Source organism: Talaromyces amestolkiae (genome assembly GCF_001896365.1).
Source record: "Talaromyces amestolkiae strain CIB chromosome Unknown scaffold4.1, whole genome shotgun sequence".
Lineage (NCBI taxonomy): Eukaryota > Fungi > Ascomycota > Eurotiomycetes > Eurotiales > Trichocomaceae > Talaromyces > Talaromyces amestolkiae.
Genome location: NW_024468040.1, coordinates 298,491 through 319,444, shown reverse-complemented (window position 1 = coordinate 319,444; position 20,954 = coordinate 298,491). Strand labels below are relative to the sequence as shown.

The following is a 20,954-nucleotide window of genomic DNA, read 5'->3' as shown; positions in this document are numbered from 1 at the left end:
CTCAGAAATTTCTAACTAGTTGTCGTCAGTCGGGCCCGACGTCCAGTTTCTGACTTTAGAGGAAACATAATCTCATTGGTCTTGTTGTTTTCAAATGATTACTATTCAAAAACTACCTAGGTAGTGGAAGTTTGGAATCCCCTAGATTCCACCTTGGTGGGCCTACCAGGATCCAGACAGCTTAGTAGAGACACTGGACATCAAAAACCATTTCTTAAGTCGAATAAAAACACATTTACGACTGGTTTATAGTTCAATAGACAATTCTCTACAAAGTAAGGCCGAATGCAGATCAACGTCCGTAATCCTCGTATATTGTTTTGACTAGTATACTAGGAAATCAAGTTACAACTGGTACTGATATTCTAACTAGGGCTCCAGCAATTCAACATAACATACACAACTTGTAGATCAGTTACCATACAACACCAAGCATCGGACCTCAATGCTTCGGCGCGGCGGACAGTCAACCGGTGTGTTCACGTCATCCACTGCAGCATGTGGTACACCGATTCCCCTTCCATCCTGGGAATCAAAGTTCCTAAATAGTAATGCCTCATCTGCACGCAGGTCTTTCACATAGTAATAGTCAAAGCCGTCGCGGAAGCGGAGTCCATTGATGCTATTCTTGTAGTTGTTTCGAGTTAACACAACTTCGACATCGCGTTGCCAGTTTACTTTGCTAACATCAACCACAGCAAGCGGATACTGGTATGCTGGATCCCCAATAGGTTTCCACACATTTATAATACCCCAGTGGCCAGATGCAAGCCAACGTGAGGCTTCTTCTTCGCCTAGAGCGGCTTTAAGAGAGCCTTCTGCGGTGCTGGCATCGTTATCGATGTGAAAGTGTGTGACGGGCTTGCTGCTCACTCCCTTGCTGGCGTCTTGCTCCTGCATGTTCTTCGGGGTTTGGCGATGACGCCAGTGGTATGGGACTACCTCCACAGCACCAGTGTGCTTTTTGACGAGTTCAGCGCATTCGGGCCAGTATACCTTTTCAACCACGGATTTGATCTCAGCTTTGTCCGGATGCAAGAGGCTTTCCTCTTGAAGACTGGAACTGAACGGAACGTATTCGACACCTTCAACGTCAAGCTTCACTTGTGGCTGGTAGTCTCGCAAATTGATGACTTTGAGTGAGTGCTCGATGCTCTTAACATTAGAACCTCCAGCTGATATGTCGACAAAGGCAGGGGCACCGTCGAGCGTAGAGTGTAAGAAGCTTCCCGTGGCCTGAGTCTCAGTTGGGACGAAGCCAGGAGCAGGCTCGAAGGGTTGACGAGTAGCAACAGCAGCCATGATTTTCTATTGTCTACGTGGACAATGAACACCGAATCAATTTTTCTTTTCGATTTTATTTAGTATTTATTGTAGGAAAAAAAGAAGGCTAAGCAAAGCATTCGTGTCTCCGTCCTGTTTAAATAAGTAATATTCGGGGGTTCGCTCCGTTGAGCCCGGTGGGTTCGTCAGCCCCGGCCGAAGCTTTTACCATAAGAGCTGAGTGTCATGCAATGTCTCCGGAGAAAGATCGTTATTATGATTCAGGTTCTAAGTCCGTATGGAACACCGTGATGCGTGGTAATACGAAGAGATCCGCACTTTCATCGATCAGAATAACCATATCTTGATTGTGAAGGAATACTCGTTCAGAGAGTTGAATCCACCGTTTTCAGAGTGTAACAGACATCTTTATTCCTCTGACTACAACCGTTCGAATTATCACAACAATTCTGGTGTGGTAGCAAAAAAAAAGCAGTCATAGCTTCAATCAAGGTATTTCTGCCATCGAGCACCAACCTTTCTACGAGTAAATATACTTGTTTTTTCCTTTGCCTTCTTCTTCGCTTCTTTTTCTCCACCATCTTCGCTCGAATCTCATTGTTTCCTCCCGTGTGCATCCTTCTAATGCATCAACGAAGCTATTCATCTTCTTCACAGTGCGAAGCCCAGAGTTTTGAAGGAATATATGAAACGGACCCTTGGTCCCTACCCCCTTCATTGATACTGCGAGCCGACTTGCAGAATCTGTCGGCAGCGCATCGACTGCAAACATTTGACTCTTCTTGTTTGGAGTTGGCGTTAGAAAAACCTGAAAGTCAACCTGAGAATCGATAAAAGCCCCTGATGGTGTAGTTGGTACGTTACTCTAATATATCACTGCTATTCTATTGTCTAATAAAATTCCAGGTTTATCACGCTCGACTGTAATATTAATTGTGATCGAGAAGTCACCGTCGATTCCGGTTCGGGGGATAAAAATTTTTTTTCCGTGACTTTTGATTTTCAAAGCTCAATATTCTTGTCCCAGCCTGCCAGAAGCCGTCATAGCATCTGGAAACCTTGGTGTGTATCTTGATCTGTGATTCTCTGGTACGGTTTCTAAGTATCACAGCAACTGGGGAAGTGGGTGTGGTGCTCTCCGTGCCATCCCACTGGAATAACCTCGATATATTTAAGGATCGGATTTGCGGACAGACATTATGCAACCTTGAATATTATATGGTTACCCATTTTGGGTGCTCTGTCAACCTGTTTACAACAGGGCATATAGGTTTGTAGTATCCTGTTTGCTCAGAACCATAACCTTCCCGATAAATCCACTCATCCCTCACGAAATAAGAAATGAACAACAGGGTGGCACTAGGGCTAAGGAATCGAACCTATACAGAAATAAGAGAGGACGAGAGAAGTCACCCAAAACAGGACAAGTCTACGGACGACTCTGAACCGAAAGACTAAGTCAATTTTCAACAGTCTTACTCTTACGTGCAGTGAGCTGTGTCGTTCTTTTCGTCTTCTATATCTATTCTAATAATTAATTTTTTTAATTTTTTTTTTTTTTTTTCATGGAAGGTATGATGATCTTTTATCCCTTGGGGACTACTTCGCGAAAAAGGTTTTCTTGTTGACGTTTGTTTCTTGTATCGATTTTGTGGTCGACACTTGAGGTTTTAGGTTTATATATATAATAGCGGAGGGAAAGCAGAAACGACATGTACGAGCTTCTGAAAGCAGCTGAGAGAGGTATTCGATCCGTGACTATAAAAAAAAATATGGGGCTCTTTACGATTTCAAACACTCATATTCATATATCCAAAGTGATTCTTTCATTAATATCGCAGTATTATACCGGGCTGAGACTTGTGCTAGGTACCTTATCTACTTCTAATCATGGCCTGATGAGGAAGTGAGGCATAGTATAGACAACATATCGCTGGTACGGTACTCCGTGATATACTAAACTCCTGAAGAGAGCTTTGGATTGTGAACAAATAAAGCACATTCTGTAAATATGGTGTTCTTTCTGGACATCGCAATTGAACGCCATGGAGTACAGATTCTCATTCTTCAGATTGGGGCTTATTCTTTGAAGAGCCCCACATTAAAGTCCCCGGCCAATCTAAAAGATATTTCGCGATCTAGAACAGTTTCCCCTTGAAATGCCTTGAAAGCTGACACAGGACTGTCAGAACTAGCAACTCTGGCGACAAATGATAGGCTGCGGCTTACACGCTATCATTTTGGCGTGCAGCCTGGACGAATCGCGCGCTCAAACCAGAACAAGGCATTTATAGACCAAGGGATAGTTATATTTATCTAACTAATTACATGCATGACTGACGAATTGAGTGGTAGGGCCCGTTGAATTAGATAACGGGAGGATGAGACGGGACGCGGACTCGGACCTTTATCTAGCCGGATGTGAACAAGAATTTCCGCCCAAAATCCGCTCGCCGGCTCACCAATTTCATTACTATGTAAATACTTATTGAGTGTCGAGTGGGGGCCACGAGCACTCCGCTCTAGCCTTATATAATGCAGAGGGCGCTCTCAAAAACGGTGCATAGAAATCTACCAGGCTAGACACGCCCTGTCTGTGACTACGCTCTACTCAATATCGAGGGGCGGAATGGATAGCACATATACTATTATTCGCGGCGAAGGTCCTGATCTCCCCATTGATGATTACGAAACATCGAACTCGAGCACGAACAAATCAGTAAGTAGTCAGCAAGGATGCCGACTGGTCTGAATACCTACTTACTCAGTAACTCTGACAATCAGATTTCTCCTCCAAAATGGCACACTATAGACAACAACAAATACGACTTAGTGCCAACCGTGGCCATGGCCGCGGATGAATCAAACGATAGAGACGCATACGGTAAAACGGAAATGCAGTCAAAAAAGATCTTGACCGGTGCAGAACGCCGAGACTCGCTACTTTCCGTCGACAGTGAATCGGGGACCGGCCTTCAATGCCGTCTTACAATAATCTTTGGCATAGTGTGCTCCTTAGCTTGTATCGCATGTAGCATTGGATACTGGGTCACGTCCTCCGGCCCTGCGAACATTTTTATACACAGTGGCTTACCCGGCGAGGCGGCTTCCTTCATCGTCAACTTGATACTCACGCAATGCCTTGAAGGATTAGCCTATGTTCATTCAGTATCTCTTCGGTGGGCACTTCTCAAGGAGAAGCGCCTTGTGTTTAATACCAACATACGCTTGATAACCAGCTCGAATCGCTCTCGGCCCAATAGCTGGTATATCAACGCGATCTCAGCGGCACTTCTAATTCTTTGCTATGCAGCAACTTCGATGCTTTTCATCCCGCGAGTCAACATGGATTATGGCACTCTGTATGAGACGCACGTGAACTTGCTCGCCTTGTTAGCGCTAGGACTTGCGTTGTTGGGACAAACCGTAGTTGCAATATGGTGCTACTATAGTAACCTTCGCGATATTCCAACATGGAGCTCAAATCCACTGGATACTACAGTCTTAATGCTTGATCGGCAGTTGGTACGGCATAGAGAGGGCCGCTGCATGTACTCGATGCAAGTTCGAGACATATTGGGGGAGGAACAGGAAAGTGCACCGAAGCTTCCAAGTCCACAGCAGCSGAGCCAATGGCAGCTCATCCCTACAACCAGACATGCTTTAATATTCATATGGATTCTGGCTGGGCTATCTTTTGTGTGGTTTTTAACAATAGTCCTTGTTGCACGAGGTAATATGATAGGTGCAATCAATCAAATCGGGCATCTGCCCAACGCCACCTGGCATTTCTCAATGACTTGGAATGCTACATCGAACCCTGTGGTAGACGACCTAGGAGGTACGTATTTTTTCAATGCCGTCTTCTTCAGTCTGGATTGGGCACAAATTAACTCAGACATGCCTTTTGTGCCTGCTTTGATCGTCAATCTCCTGTTTGTCTGCGCAATACAGGGCTTGCAAACACTCGGACTCCACTTTTCAGAGCTCGTCATAAACTTGTCCCGAGACGAAGATGTGTGGAGATCTCTCGATGCTTATGGCCGGTCGAAGGGTGTCAAGACAAGCGTTCTTGAGAAGCCCCCGTTCCTGGCTGCCCTCATGAGCTGGAAATACATTGTGCTTGTGATTTTTAAGTCACTATTACATTGGCTGCTCGGTCAGTCGTCTCAGGCTTCTGTCGAGCTCCTAGAGGATCGCGTTTGGCTGACCATGAACTACTCTCGTTTGTTCATTTATGCGATCTGCGCTACCGCCTTTGCGTCAGTCATTACTTTCATTGCTTGTATGAAGCCTAAGGGACCCCAGCCGGCGACGTATGGTCACATACAAACTCTTGCAGACGTTATTGACGATTGGAAATTGGACGATGATAAGCGATTTTGGTGGGGAGATAAAGGTTTCAGCGGCATGGAAAGTGTTCGACATGCGGGGATGAGTCGCAACAAGCACTATCTAGGAGAGATCCAGATGAACGAGCTCTATGCTGGTTAGTCATTGGATTTGTGGGTGGGTAAAGTGCTCTATAATAGCAAACTTCAATATTCTATCTTCTAAAATCGTATTGTGAAAATCATATTCTTCAAAACCTTGCCTAGTACCAACAGCATAAAGTCTGGGTAGTGTTTCCCAAAGAAAGCTAGGATTAAGTGAGATGGTATCGAACAGCGAGTTGAAAGGGTTTCTACTTGTTTATTCAAAATGTCAACATCGTATGTCTGACGGTGCGCCATTTGTTCAATGGATATGGATTTGGAAGATTGTATACCATCACTTAGTATCAACTGATGGGATTTTGCACGGACCCCAATCTCACCCGACAACTTTTAAACCCTACAAATGATTGTTTTCGCTGAATGATACCTATACGGTGTAAAAACGGCAAACATATTCGGTGTCTGCTTTATTTAAATATTTCTGCTTAACTTAGTACTGCACTTCACTGTTTTGAAAACCAGGGTGAAATCGATTTTTGAAAAAATACTAGATTCGATTTCTCTGGATAGCTTTGAATATTTCGCGCATTAGAGAATTGTCTCTCTCAACTTGAACAAAGCTAGAAAAAGTTCAATGTTTATTCAAGTATCTAAAAATGAGTAGTTGAGAGTTTGTATATCCAACATAAATATATATTAGAGTCGCCCGACACCATCACTCTACGACTTTCGGTTATCCTGCAACTACTGCCTTCCGTCCACTTTTCCACCGGTTGATATCAAAACAAGCATGGAAAAATCATTAGAGACCAACCCCGAGCTTCATTTCTGGATGAACCGACCGGGATTGACGGTCCGAAACTTTGGTTCGCCCAAGAACATTAGCCCTAAGTGGATCTTTTCTACTGAAAACGGAAATAAACTATTCTCGCATGCCTGAGGCGCCAAATGAGTCGAGTCTGTGACATAGTCATCTGTGGCAACGTATTCTTTGCCAAAAATTCTCCTGACAACTAAGACTTTTTTAATTCGAGGTTTCCCATCGTTATCCAAGATCTGCGGGTGCACTGGGGTTCCAGAGCAGTCATGATATCTGATCTACATCCACCTCTAAGATATAACGAAAAGGCGATATATTTATTATTGTTAGCCAATGTCTTTAGATTTTCCCCCTCTTCCTGTTACATAGCACATATGCGAAAAATTTATCACTCAGAGTCGGTTGTCTTTGGGTGATAACCGGCGCAGAGGGCTGGCGACTGCAACTTCAGTCATACAATCATGAATATCGTTGATAACTGCATTAGCATTAACTCGAATACCAGAAACCCTTCATATACATCATCAAGACCCCACCTTGCAACAAGGGCTGTTGGCGACCGCTCAGATCCATGGCTACACACGGCCAGTCGAGTCGCGGTTGGAGTCGGTGTTGGAATAAGCACGAGCTTGCTGATAATGAGGATTTACACGAAAGCAAGGATTATAAAGAAGTTCTGGTGGGATGATAGTATGTCTGTTATCTCCGGGATTTGGATGTTTTGCCTAACGTGTCGCTAGCGTTTATAATTATTGCCTGGGTTTGTGGCTGAAAGCCGTTCGACTTCCAAGATTGTACCGCTAATGGTTGTCTCAAGGTCTTTTCGGTGGCTTCTCAATCTGTAATACTTTGTAAGATCTACCTTATGCTCAGAAGTCTGGAAGATTGCTGACAGTTCACAATTAATGATAGATGGGTGGTCCTATTCAGGACTTGGAGTGCATCTCGAGAACCTAAGTCAAGCCGATCGAGCAAATTACCCAAAGGTTCGCCTGATATTCAGTTTCAGAAGATGATTCGGTTCAGCTCCAACTGCTGACTGTATCCATCCACAGACCGTGCTAGCTGCTTCGTCAATCTATATCTTCTGTCTCGCATACGCCAAACTCGCCCTTCTAATGTTCTACTACGCCTTACTGAACGTGATGGAATTCTGGAAATATGTTATCTACATCGTCAGCGGTGTCATCATATCTTACACTTTAGCCATTTTCTTCGCACTCATTTTCGCTTGTCATCCTGTCGAGAGAAATTGGGATCCGATACCTCAGTCATGGACTAGGGATTATTGCATTGATCGGACGGGAGTGTATTTCGCAACTGCTCTTACGAACACAGTGAGTGATATTATCTTGATTCTGATTCCGATACCGATTATTTGGCGGTTGCATGTGTCGATTAGACAAAAGTTAGGAATAGCGGCCATCTTTGGGGTTGGTTGTATGTAAGTTGATGTCAGCTCTCGTTGTGAACGCATGCCGAATTGGTTGTTCAGAGCTCATTTCCTTATAGGACAATCATTACTAGCATCGTCCGGTTAGCCACAATTTACCCCCTGGTGAATTCGCCTGATCAGCCCTATCAGATGGGACTGGCCGGTTTTCTTACGTGAGAGTCACAGTCCTCGCCGGCCTTTCTCTGCTAACAAAGAATGCAGCATTCTTGAGGGAAATTTTGTGATAGTGTGCGGCTGTCTTCCTTACTTGCGCCAATTCTCTCGTCGCCACGCGCCGAGACTCATGGGAGATGGGAACAATACAAGTTCTTCTGAAACTCGATACCAGACAAAAGGAGCGATGCTCAGAAGAGTGCGGGTGAATACGGCTACATCAGATACACTTGAACGAGGTCAAGAACTACCCCGAACAACTGCAGAGGATCCACAGTTTAGAGTCTGAACCCCATGTATTCTAGGCATGTCTGAATATATGACTGGTAGTGTTTCAAGGTTCGGGTTATAGGGCTCAGCTTCTTAAGGTTTTATTAATTCGCGAGAGATAATAAATGTGAACAAAGGAGCTACATCTGGGGACCGGGGTTCCACGTTTTGTGGGACGTCACGATAATTATTCGCGACCCCAGAATAAACTTCTGCATTGATCTCGACCCTTAGAGCCAGTAGAATTGTTCCATCAATTGACTTCCAGTCAAGATAAACCACACAAATCTCGACATGCCACATATGATTCTAGAAAACCTGGAACTATGGTGAGATCCAAGAAAACGAATCGGGATCATGAGGACGATGCAAACCACGAGTTCCCGTGTCCATTGTCCAGGGTCGAAACTATTAGCAAATTAGGCGAAAGGTGCTAACAAAGAACTGGAATCCGAAAACGAATAGCACGGTCGGTATGTTGCCGTGTCAGGCTCACCTGAATTCCGTACCGTGGTTCAAACCATTCCATTAGCAATCGGCTTGACGAAGTGCTTTGTCCCCTGAACCGGCTTGACTCAATGTTTGCTGTAGAAGCGAAATTCAGGCACACCGAGTTCCCAGCCCGACTGTTTACTGTGAAAATCAATACCGAAGATCGGCGGCTCGTGGCTGGTTCTAGTCTTTGGGGGCAAGCGTTTTACTAAGCAAATCACTCTATTTAGCTTTCTTACCGGGCAACTTGGCTTCGGCTTGGCGTCTTGTTCCTTTAAAAGACCGGCTTTCTTTCCTATGCCGTACGTCCGTAGAGAATTTACCGAATGTGCCGAGAGAAACATAGGAATTGATGAAAGTGAAAGAAAAGGAAAGGAAAGGGGATGCCACATGGCTAGAACCGATGTTTGATCTTTCAACGAGTCAGATCGTAGGAAATTACCGTAGAAGTACGGAGAGAATCACGCTTTAGGTGAAATGGCGCTTGGTTAGCATCAAAGGATTCGATGGTGGGCGCAGAATCCCGGAGATCAGATGACTCGCAACCATTTGGGCATTCCAATCAATAGAGACTGTTTTGAATATTGTTTTCCAACCTGGTGTACGTAGTCCACGGAGAATTGTGCGCTTGGTAGGCTAGTGCTAATTACAACCCCAGAAGCGGCCCGGTCGAACAGCGAAAATTAGCAGGAAAAATACGAATGACCATGCGGGGTTTGATGTAGCTTGGTCAAGCTAACTGACTAGATTGCGGCCTCATTGGCTCGCACAACACTAGCGCTTTGCAGCACATGGCTAACCAGTTGATCATGATGGAAATGCTGCACAATGAAGAGCGGTATGAGGGGTGAGCATTTCCTCTGGATTATTTAAAAGGGTCTCGTGCCTCTCCGGTCGACTCTTTTTGGTTTCTTATCCCCGCGGCAATTCTTTTTTTTCTTTCTTTGCTTCACTGCCGGCTGAGACTCACTCACCGCTATACTTTTTTGGGAGGTAGCACCCTCTGTACTGGCCTGTTGGACGAAACATTATTTTTGTTTACTGTCATTGTACCATTACCAACATGGCCGACACAAAAGAATACACGGAGCCTTCGCATGAGGTTAGCCCTTCAAGCTTTCCGGAGGAGAACATGTCTGTCGGTAGATACCTGGCTACACGGGTCACGTCCTTGCGTCCTCCCATGCGCAAAGCTCCCAACCCTTTCAAGGCCTTGATGTTGTTGAACAAGCAACAATGGCTGTTTTTCTTGGTGTGTCTATTCTCTCGGGTTTCATTGTAGTTTAGCATGACGGTACTAATAGGTAATAGGTTGCCTTCTGGGGCTGGACTTGGGATGCCTTCGATTTCTTTTCTGTCTCGATTTCTTTGACCAGTCTGGCTAAATATTTCGACCGTCCCAATTCCGAAATTACCTGGGGTATCACCCTCGTGCTAATGTTGCGTTCCGTCGGTGCCATTATCTTCGGTATCCTGTCTGATCGCTACGGCCGGAAATGGCCCTTTGTCGCCAACAACGTTCTCTTTATCATCTTGGAGTTGGGTACCGGTTTCTGTAAGACATACAAACAATTCCTTGCTTGCCGTGCGCTGTTCGGTATTGCCATGGGTGGGTTGTATGGTAACATTGCTGCTACCGCTCTGGAGGATTGTCCCCCCGAGGCCCGTGGTATTATCTCTGGAATGTTGCAACAAGGTTATGCCTTTGGTTACTTGCTGGTCACTGCATTTGCACGTGGTCTTGTCGACACCACCTCGCACGGCTGGCGTCCTCTATTTTGGTTTGGTGCTTGCCCACCTGTGTTGTTCATCATCTTCCGTCTATGCTTGCCCGAAACTCAGGCCTTTCAGAGTCGCGAACAAGTGCGGAAGTCGCTCGCTGGCGGTGTCGCTGGAAATTTCTTGTCGGAGGGTAAGGTGGCTGTCAAAAATCATTGGAAGCTTCTCATCTATCTTGTCCTGTTGATGGCCGGATTCAACTTTATGGTACCTCCTCTTTCTTTCAACAGATACGTATAATCCAGGAATGCCCACTAACGAAAACAGTCTCACGGCTCTCAAGATCTCTACCCTACCATGCTTTCCGCCCAATTCGGTTTCTCCGCCAACGCCGTCACAGTCACTCAAGTCATCGCCAACCTCGGTGCTATGACCGGCGGTACCCTCTGCGGATGGGCAAGTCAAATTTTCGGACGACGATTCTCGATCATCGTAATCTCCATCGTCGGTGGCGCGCTCTTATACCCTTACGACTTCGTTAGCAACAAATCCGTCATGGCCGCGGCTTTCTTCGAACAATTCTGTGTACAAGGTGCTTGGGGTGTGATCCCCATTCACTTGATGGAGCTGGCACCTGGACCTATTCGTACATTTGCTGTCGGTACCGCTTACCAATTGGGTAATTTGGTGTCATCGGCATCCTCAACCATAGAATCAACCATCGGTGAGCGATTCCCCTTGCCGCCATCAAAGACCGGTGTCAAGCGTTACGACTATGGCAAAGTCATCTGCATCTTCATGGGATGTGTGTACGCGTACGTCATTATTATCACGTTCTTTGGTCCCGAGAAGCTAGGTCGTGAGTTTGATGCTGAGCATGATTCGGATTTGAATGAGGTGGCTGCTCGTCGTATGTATGAGAAGGATACGGAAAAGGGCACCGCTCAGCATGCAGAGTAATCGACAACCTTGGAAGCATTTCGTCATCTGGTTTATTTTGTAGGACGTGCGATGCGCTGATGCGCTGAGTCGATGATGATTTCGACATGGAACGGGAGATTCGATGTATATGATTGAAGTGTGTGCAAGGCTATAGTACAACTGCTTCAGGGTATATATTCAGCTACAAAAATGACGATAATTTGCATTTACTATCTCTTGCATTACTCACTGGCACGTAAAACAAAGGTCTACACATGCTCACTTGGACAAAGAAATCCCAGAATATTTGCAGATGGCAGTAGCCGATCTTCAACCGGTGCCAGACGAGACTCTAGCTCTCGTTCCACGGATCGAATATCTCGATTCGATCATTTCTAGAATGAATAAAAACGTGGGCACCGCCACCCACTCCTTCCGGGAGTTTTGCGGGTTCTGCTTCCACTGTCTCGTCGTCCGCTCAATGTTCGGGAGTCTGGAGTCGTCTTCTTGTAAAGAAATTCTGGATTTGGATAGATAATGTGAGGGTCTTTCTTGCTATCTGGTATTTTGCTCCGAAACACTGCGAGATCCAGATCTTCGTCGACAAAGACAAGAAACTGGAGCTTCCATAGGTGCCATTTTCGCCACTGACAGTCACTGACAGTGCCATCTACGTAGGTACATTATTTTGATCTACATTCATGTCACATTCCATTCATCGACGCAAATCCAAGAATCAAGGGCTAGACTCTTGAATTCTTTTCATTCGCTGATTGAAACTTGAAACAATGTCAACAATTTTTTCCTGTAATCATTACTATCTTATCTTATCTGCTAGTCAAAACAGAGACTATCGTATCAAGGTGGCAAATCTTGCTTTTTACATGACGCACAGGATCTCTCGACTTGTTAGTCGGTCCAATGATAGTCAGCATGTGATATGAACTCTCGGTTGTATCATATCTGATTCGTGGACCAAGGTAGTATGACCTACGGAACGTGACCGGAGCGAAGCCCTTTTGAGTTTTGTTGCACGAAAAAAAAAAATCTTTAGCTTGGACATTTCACTAGAATTTGAGAGAGAAAATCCGGAGTAAGTAACAATCACGAATAAAGTTCTCAGACCCGCTCATTTCAAGCGGAAGAAGACCCGGTTTTTCTTCGCTGTTTCGATCTTTTTTCGCGGGGTATCCCGATGTAGCGCCAGCTGAAAAAAAAGGGGGTGGAAAAAATAGATCCAAGAGGAATAAAAAGCAAAGAGAGTCAGACAAAGACCCAACACACTAACGGGAAGACGGCAGAATGGAGTCGTCGGCGCTGATTATGGAGCTGGAACAGAAACCGGAGTCTGGGGGAGGGTCCCTTAGTCTTGTTTAGGGGCTAAAATTTGATACGTAGTGTTCTCAAGGGGCTGATTTTGTTCAGCGTTAGGCATTCGTTTTTGATGACTTGTAAATTGTAATCAGTACGCAGTCGCAAGCATGAATTGTCGGTAAGGGGGGTTTAGTCTAGCAAATATTGTGATCTGGATGGAGTATGGGGGTAGATACCAATGCCTAGGTTAAAAAAAGTTGTGTTGACACCGACACTCCGTCGTTGTTGAGAGAAATTAGTCAGTAAACAGATTTACAACAGTGGAACAAGCCGGAGGAGCCTTAATTTGGAAGTGCAAGAAATAGATTCTAATGTAGATCGAATGAATAATCTCCGGCATGAACAACCCCTGGCAATCTAGGACGAACTATGTTTCTTCATTGACAGGACGTTCAGGGGAAATTATTTAGCCATGTACGTACGTATGAAGGCCGCATCCAATAATACCGGACAGGCCGACGAAAGCCCGAGTCTATTAGGATCGAGGCATCGACATCGCTGATCTGGCATTACAACTCTGGGCATGCCAGGCTTGGGCATAGCCCACCGGTACGAATACCCAGGTAGCCTACGGTCGAGTTAGTCGCCTGCAGGCAATACCAGATAGATCCCGATAAGCTAGCCGGCTACGGTGGGTGGCAACTAAATTAGAATTTGGACCCAACTGCCAGCCTACCAGCCTTGTACCCCATCTTCACTCCAGAAAATCTATGATCCTCTCAATTTCACAGATCTTCTAGAACGAACGAATGGTTCTCGAGTGAAATGTCAGGAGGCTGTGTCAGCCTGCCAGGCAATAGGCTGCCTTTCGTAGCCGCTCGACGATTCTCGGGTCGTCTCGTCACATCGTTCCACGTCGGCTGAGGAATGTCTTCCCCCTTTCAGACTAAAACTAAATTCTATTTGATTATTGCTACGTCGCTACATAGGGTACGTGCTACGTAGCGATTATTCATGCCGTAGGCGCGTGTGCGAGTCACGGATCTGGTTGGTGGCCACTCCTTGTTAGTTCGTCATACGAGTGTGCCAGTCTTAATCCAAGTTTCCTCGACCCCTAGTTTGCGAACAGACTTTGGCTAGTTTTCCAGGTAGTTTTCAACTCGAAATCGGCTTGTTTCATTCTTTCATGCAGTAGTGACAAGTTTAAGGGCAAAATCCTGGGGGAAACTAACAGTTGTTAGAGTGTTGCCTCCCACCGCTTTTTGAGGCAGCCACACGCCCACCAATCAGAGTACAGGAAGTATAAAAGCAGCCAATCATCACTCAGATAAAGTGGTTGAATGGGTCATGCCCATTTCAGGCATAGTACGTTGCAAATTCTTCGCCACTAGGCCTAATAGGGAATTAAACCGGAGCCTTTCCCGAAACGAAAAAGCAAAAATTTCTGGGAGGAAAAAATTTGGTTTTGCTTTTTCCCTAAAAAAAAAAAAAAAAAAAAAAAAAAAGAGGAAAGAAAAACTCTTAGCGCGTGTTTGGGCGGTTGGGCGAGGGGCCACACAGCGATAAATAATCTTGCCAGCCCACTCTCTCACACCCCTCCTTTTTTCCCTCTTCCTCTTCTTATCTTTCAGTTCTCTTTTTTCTTTCCCTACCTAATATTCCCTTCGTCTCTTACATACAAGAGGTCGGGTTGTTGTTTTTCGTCTTTCTTGTCTACAAGAAATAGATTAGACAGCAGATAGAATCGTTTTTTCTGTCTTTCGGGCCTCTTTCGAAGCACGCATTTGCGATCACTTACGCAGATTCGTCGGCCGCCACAACAAAAAAACTCTCGAAAAAAAGACTTGCAGATACCCTCATAGATCAGTCTTTGCATTTTTCGCCTCCTTTTCTTCTAATATTTCCTCGTTCACGATTTTCACCACGTCGTCCAACACCAAAATGCCTGCTGTTGATGTTTCGTCCGTCCCCGCCGTCTCCGGCAAGGAGACCGCCAACTCCGTCGCTGTTGTTGAGAGCTTGATCCAGAACTTGTCCATCTCCAAGACCCCCGATGAGGCCAACACTCACGCCAACAACCTCGCCACTCTTTTGAACGGCCCCATCGAAGAGAAGACCGTCCCCCTCAAGGCTGTCGAGGCTCTCAAGAAGCAGCTCACCAACAAGAAGGATGCCAACGCTCGTGAGCGTGCCGTCGAGGCCATCCGTGCCATCGCCGAGCACTCTTCCGTTGCTCCCGGTGTCGAGCCTCACTTGGTCTCTCTTTTGGGACCTACTCTCAACGCTGTTGGTGACAAGATGACCAACGTCAAGAACGCTGCCCAGGTGGCTGCTATTTCTCTCGTGAAGGCCATTAACCCTAACGCCACCAAGGCCGCTCTCCCTTCCATCATCAACTCCATTCTTTCTGCCCAGAAGTGGCCCGAGAAGATGACCGGTCTTCAGTGCATCGAGGCTCTTGTCGAGACCGCCCCTGCCCAGCTTGCTTTCCTCGTTCCAGATCTCATCCCCGTTGTCTCCGAGTCCATGTGGGACACCAAGCCCGAGGTCAAGAAGGCTGCTTATGGTACCATGGAGAAGATCTGCGGCTTGATCGTCAACAAGGATATTGAGCGTTTCATTCCCGAGCTCATCAAGTGTATTTCCAAGCCCGAGAACGTTCCCGAGACTGTTCACTTGCTCGGTGCCACCACTTTCGTTACCGATGTCCACGAGCCTACCTTGGCCATCATGGTCCCTCTTCTTGAGCGTGGTCTTGCTGAGCGTGAGACTGCCATCAAGCGTAAGTCTGCTGTCATCGTCGACAACATGTGTAAGCTTGTCGAGGATCCTCAGATCGTCGCTTCTTTCTTGCCCAAGTTGATGCCCGCCCTGACCAAGAACTACGAGACTCTCGCCGACCCTGAGGCTCGTGAAAAGACCAAGCAAGCCCTCGACACTTTGGTCCGTGTCGGTGATGTCAAGGATGGCAAGATCCCCGAAGTTTCTCACGCTGGTGATGTTGCCACCGTCTCCGCTATTCTCAAGGAGATCCTCGAGCCTAAGTACAAGGCTCAAATTGCCAACGCTGATGCTGCTATCAACTACATTTCTGCCATTGCCGGTCAGCTCATTGACGAGAAGGTTGTCGAGGTTGTCAGCTGGACTGAGAACACCACTCCCTACTTGGTTGCCCTCATCGGTGAGGCTGATGCCAAGTCCGTTGCTGAGACTCTCCGCAAACGTGCCTCCCCCACTGCCTCCGAGGAGGAGGAACTCAACTCTGACGAAGAGGAAGGAGAGGATCTCTGTAACTGTACCTTCAACTTGGCTTACGGTGCTAAGATCTTGCTCAACCAGACCCATCTGCGTTTGAAGCGTGGTCAGCGTTACGGTCTTTTGGGACCCAACGGTTCTGGTAAATCCACCCTTATGCGCGCTATCAACAACGAGCAGGTCGAGGGTTTCCCCAAGAAGAGCGAGGTCAAGACTGTCTTCGTCGAGCACGACCTTGACGCTGCCGATACTGAGCAGACTGTCATTGGCTGGACCCAGAAGAAGCTTGAGAGCGTTGGTATCAACCTTGCTCAGAAGGATATTGAGGCCAAGCTTCTTGAGTTCGGTTTCCTCCAGGAGCAATTTGAGAGCCCCATCACCTCTCTTTCTGGTGGTTGGAAGATGAAATTGGCTTTGGCCCGTGCTGTCTTCGAGGACCCCGATATTCTCCTCCTCGACGAGCCCACCAACCACTTGGACGTCAAGAACGTTGCTTGGTTGGAACAGTACCTCATCAACTCTCCTTGCACATCCATCATTGTTTCCCACGACAGCAAGTTCTTGGACAACGTCATCCAGCACGTCATCCACTACGAGCGCTTCAAGCTCCGCCGCTACCGTGGTACTCTTAGTGAATTCGTCAAGAAGGTCCCCTCTGCTCGTTCCTACTACGAGCTCGGTGCCTCTGAGATGGAGTTCAAGTTCCCCGAGCCCGGTTTCCTCGAGGGTGTCAAGACCAAGGCCAAGGCCATTGTCCGTGTCAGCAACATGTCCTTCCAGTACCCTGGTACTCCCAAGCCCCAGATCCGAGACATCACCTTCCAGGTCTCTCTTGGATCTCGTATTGCTGTCATTGGTCCCAACGGTGCCGGCAAGTCTACTCTTGTCAACGTCTTGACTGGTGAACTTATTCCCACTTCTGGTGATGTCTACCAGCACGAGAACATCCGTATTGCTTACATCAAGCAACACGCTTTTGCTCACATTGATAACCATCTCGACAAGACTCCCTCCGAGTACATTCAATGGCGTTTCCAGACTGGTGAGGACCGTGAAACCATGGACCGCGCCAATAAGATCGTCACTGAGGAGGATGAGAAGGCTATGGACAAGATCTACAAGATCGAGGGTACTTCTCGTCGTGTCATCGGTATCCACTCCCGTCGTAAGTTCAAGAACTCTTACGAGTACGAATGTTCTTTCGCCCTCGGTGACAACATCGGCATGAAGAACGAGAAGTGGACTCCCATGTCTACTCAGGACAATGCCTGGATTCCTCGTACTGAGATCTTGGCTTCTCACGCCAAGATGGTTGCTGAAGTTGATCAGAAGGAGGCTCTTGCCAGCGGTCAGTTCCGTCCTTTGGTTCGTCGTGAGATTGAGGTCCACTGTGCCAACTTCGGCCTCGATGCTGAGCTTGTTTCTCACTCTCGCATGCGTGGTTTGTCTGGTGGTCAGCGTGTCAAGGTCGTCCTTGCCGCTTGCTCTTGGCAACGTCCTCACTTGATCGTTCTCGACGAGCCCACTAACTACCTTGATCGTGACTCTCTTGGCGCCTTGTCCAAGGCTATCAAGACCTTCGAGGGTGGTGTTGTCATCATCACTCACTCCCGCGAGTTCACCGAGAACCTCACCGAGGAAGTTTGGGCTGTTATGGACGGAAGAATGACCCCCTCAGGCCATAATTGGATTCAGGGCCAAGGGGCTGGACCGAGAATTTCTGAGAAGGCCGACGATGGTGAAGAACAACGTGATGCTTTGGGCAACGTGGTCGCCAAGGTTGAGAAGAAGAAGAAGCTTACAAGCGCCGAGGAGCGAAAGAAGCGCAAGGACAGAATGGCTCGCCGCAAGCGTGGKGAGGAAGTCTTCTCTGACGAAGAATAAACAAAAAAAAAACACCTTTGATCAGTCATTTCATGGTTAGCGGAGTTCTGTTATGAGTAATGCATATTTCTTATGTTCCCTTTCTTTTGTTACGCTCTGCGTGGTCAAAATGTATCTAGTTTTATGCTTTTGAATGCCTATAGAGTTGAAACATTCATATCTTCCTAGGTTGTGGTGTATTCGTAAGAAATCGTAGTTTTGCTTACTCCGCAGCATTCCCGAAGTTCTCTATAGAAACGCCAAGATTTCGAATCTTGGTGTTGCAGATTCCCGCACCACGAGGAACGCGGAAGCTAATCCCAATACGGAATAGTCCCTTATAATCGGATGAAAGGCTAAACTAAAATTAGAATAACCTTGCATGCATCCGTCTTTACCACGACGTTGAATTGATTCTATTCAACTAAATTTTCACTTCGATTTTTGGGGGCCCTTGGATTGGATGCCTTTGGGGCCTGAATATGACTGGATGAGACCGTTCATTCTTTCCTTTCTTCAATTCCGCGTGGTCAAAATGTATCTATCTTTATGCCTGTGTATGGTTGTAGCCTTGCCATTCTTACATATCCATGTCGACGTGTTGGATGTAGTCTGAATGACATCAATCAAAGATGTTGTTCCGTCTCTTAACATGCCGTTAGTCAATTGGACCTGGAATGCTCGCTCTCGTCGTCGTCATTGTTTGTTATTATTATTGTTCTCGAGTCAATGATATACTATCGCCTTTGGTTATCCCCTTCTTCTTCAGTCTGGTTACTAGTGTTATGGATGACTGACGCAGACGCCTCTGGCTTTACGACGCCATCTTGAGGAGCTTGCCTCAGCTTCGTATGCTATCTCCTCTTATGCTCTCCTCCTTCGTAACAAGGCAGCTAATTCTGCCCAGCATCATCAGTCTTTGTCCCCATCCTCCAACAGTTAGATCCGATGTGCCGGAAGTTGATGTGTCGGTCTCAGCACCACCCTGCTAGCGTTTTGCTAGCAATTTGCGGGACTGGATTGGACGTTGTTGATTGCAATTGTGGGGTATTCTCTTAAATGGTAAGATTTGTGCTTCTCCTTAGATTGCTGAAACAATACTGCCGTACCACGCTGTTGACAATGGTATGTGTTGTATTGGTAATCTAATTGGTGCTTCGATGAAGTCCTCCAATATCAGAGAAGATGAATTATTGACTCGATATGAGGTAAACAGGGGCCTTAGAACGAGTTTAGAGTTCACCTTTTGATGCGACGGTCATGAAAAAGTCAGTATCGAGACAAAGAGGCGGTACGGATAAATTAGTCAAGATCTGTTGAGGATCTGAGGCCCAGTCCGAGATGTAAGCTGCTGCCTAGTGCGCCTGTCTCGCTGATAATGGTGAATAGGGCGCATTCTGCAATGTAGACAAACGCAACTCGGACAAACAGAGTCGACCATGAGCAAGCCTCTCTGATTGTTTGATAATATTAGCTGTTGGAGCAAAATCGAAGCGACAATTGGTAGACTGACGTCGCTTCTTTGCCCCGGGCAACATATCCGAGCAATATCCCTAGGCAGCAATTTCTATACACGTGATCTTCTAGCTTTCTATATATCTTCCTCTCTGTCTTTCTTTCCATCTCTCTCTCCATCTTTCTCTTCATCTTTCTCTTCATCTTTCTCTTCAGTTTTCAGTTGGAAATGTTGCTCCTCTAGAATACTATGGTGATATCCAAATGATTTATCTAGTAAGTTCGTACCAGCAACACCTCATATAATCATCCGTGGAGCTCACCGTGCCTTTATTAGTTCTCGAACGGTCAGCTAACTTGGAGTCTGCCCGGGCATCCTCCCCTCCCATATCTGATCCCGCTGGTGGTGGCAAGACCATTGAGAAACCTGTGAGTACACTTTCTCTTTGCTATGATCGAAGAATGACATCTAACATGTTATCTAAGGTCAATGACGAACCCGATGAATTTCTGAGAAAGCGCCAATGGCGCGAACCTTCACCTCGCCCCGCCCGCAGCAGCAAGAAGAACAAAAAAAAAAAAAATCTCAAGWAACTACTACCCCGTCACCTATTGCAAAATTACTACAGTCGATGCTAAGTCATTTTTAGTCTGCTGCAGCTGCAGCTGCTCTTGCTGCTTTTTCTCCTGCTCCTGCCCGCTCTCGTTCGTCGTCTCACCAAAGCAGAGCTGTCCGAGCTCGCGGCAAAACGTGAAGACGACTTGAAGAATCTGCATCTTAAACTCGCTGATGACAAACATACGTTGGAATATTACAAAAAGCGGGTGGAGGAAACAGAGCGCGCAATCACTGCCGCTCCTGGGAAGATAACCGAGCTCAAAAAAGAGATGAAGAAATTGAAAAATGCTGCTTTTGCAGCAAAGAAGCGGTTTTCATTTGGTCTTGTTTGAGAAATTGGCACTTCGAGGGAGACAAACTAGGTGAATTATTAGAGTGCTCATGTATTGCGAAATCCATAGTATTACCATACGACCAAAAACGAAGCCCCGTTAAGGTGTGATAAACTAGTGGTCATATAAGTCTGTCATGTATTCATCAGCGCTGGTCCTTTCTGTCACATTGTCATTGTATATGTAGCATGCGCACTTTGATTTCTATAACGAAGCTTCCTAGCCCAACGCGTTGGTTTTATTACTTGCACCGGGGACAGAACGAACAAGTCTCTCCGTAGGACTGATACCTAGATAACCTCATTAGTCCACATTGCACTGCTTCCCTATGTATATTGATTGCACCGAATGCCTTCAATTTAGTTGCCATGTAGCCCCTGAATTGCGTGAAGCTACCTATACGATGAACTTTATATACAGTATGGCCTTCATAGTATGAGAATAGATGCGCTTTTTAGTGCGCCAACTCCGCGTAGTAAAACCTATGGTGAGCCCCTCTAGGGAGTCCTCTGTAGTAAGGCCCGTAGCCCCCTTATGGTGAGCCACCGTAGTGACCCCCCATGGC

The 20,954-nt window shown here is 46.4% G+C and overlaps 4 protein-coding genes across 4 annotated transcripts; 3 read left to right on the top strand and 1 right to left on the bottom strand.

Annotated features, from left to right (window-relative positions):
• Positions 1-411: 411 nt before the first annotated feature.
• On the bottom strand, positions 412-1,302 carry BHQ10_002705 (uncharacterized protein; the record flags this gene model as incomplete). Its single annotated transcript, XM_040874881.1, has 1 exon — positions 412-1,302. The coding sequence occupies one exon, from the start codon at positions 1,300-1,302 to the stop codon at positions 412-414; it is 891 nt and encodes a 296-aa protein (XP_040731210.1).
• A 2,611-nt stretch (positions 1,303-3,913) lies between these two features.
• Positions 3,914-5,778, top strand: BHQ10_002704 (uncharacterized protein; the record flags this gene model as incomplete). Its single annotated transcript, XM_040874880.1, has 2 exons — positions 3,914-4,003; positions 4,069-5,778. The coding sequence occupies 2 exons, from the start codon at positions 3,914-3,916 to the stop codon at positions 5,776-5,778; spliced, it is 1,800 nt and encodes a 599-aa protein (XP_040731209.1).
• Positions 5,779-9,974: 4,196 nt separating this feature from the next.
• On the top strand, positions 9,975-11,590 carry BHQ10_002703 (uncharacterized protein; the record flags this gene model as incomplete). The annotated part of the gene is made up of 3 exons (XM_040874879.1): positions 9,975-10,163; positions 10,223-10,897; positions 10,958-11,590. The coding sequence occupies 3 exons, from the start codon at positions 9,975-9,977 to the stop codon at positions 11,588-11,590; spliced, it is 1,497 nt and encodes a 498-aa protein (XP_040731208.1).
• A 3,216-nt stretch (positions 11,591-14,806) lies between these two features.
• Positions 14,807-18,004, top strand: BHQ10_002702 (uncharacterized protein; the record flags this gene model as incomplete). The annotated part of the gene is made up of 1 exon (XM_040874878.1): positions 14,807-18,004. The coding sequence occupies one exon, from the start codon at positions 14,807-14,809 to the stop codon at positions 18,002-18,004; it is 3,198 nt and encodes a 1,065-aa protein (XP_040731207.1).
• Between the last annotated feature and the right edge of the window lie 2,950 nt (positions 18,005-20,954).